The sequence below is a fragment of the Eimeria mitis genome, genomic scaffold, assembly GCF_000499745.2.
Source record: "Eimeria mitis Houghton genomic scaffold, Emh_scaff2909, whole genome shotgun sequence".
NCBI lineage: Eukaryota > Apicomplexa > Conoidasida > Eucoccidiorida > Eimeriidae > Eimeria > Eimeria mitis.
In genome coordinates this window covers 3,185-3,439 of record NW_013571249.1, presented here as the reverse complement: position 1 = coordinate 3,439, position 255 = coordinate 3,185, and the positions used below count along the sequence as shown (strand labels likewise).

At 61.2% G+C, this 255-nt stretch overlaps 1 protein-coding gene across 1 annotated transcript in view; it reads right to left on the bottom strand.

The window, feature by feature from the left end:
- Positions 1–255, bottom strand: part of EMH_0060170 (uncharacterized protein) — a gene marked incomplete at both ends in the record, with an annotated part of 3,798 nt that overhangs the window by 2,866 nt on the left and 677 nt on the right. The window contains one exon of the mRNA XM_013497763.1: positions 3–255. Within this exon, the coding sequence (XP_013353217.1) occupies positions 3–255 (253 nt within the window). The remainder of the gene's footprint in view (positions 1–2) is intronic.

Genomic DNA, 255 nt, shown 5'->3' with positions numbered 1-255 from the left:
ACTCTCTCTGGTGATTCTAACAAACCCAAATAAGGATACGGCTGCTGCAGAGGGTACTGCAACCCAGGGGGCCCCCAGGAGGCAGCGGGGGGCCCCCCACACCAATTCTGCTGCTGCATATCATTCAAGCCGCCCCGATGCCACTGCTGCTGCTGCTGCTGCTGCTGCTGCTGCTGCAGCTGCTGCTGTTGCTGCTGCGGCAGTGAAGCGGTAGGACTATAGACAGCCCCAGTCCACTGCTGCGGCTCCATGTGC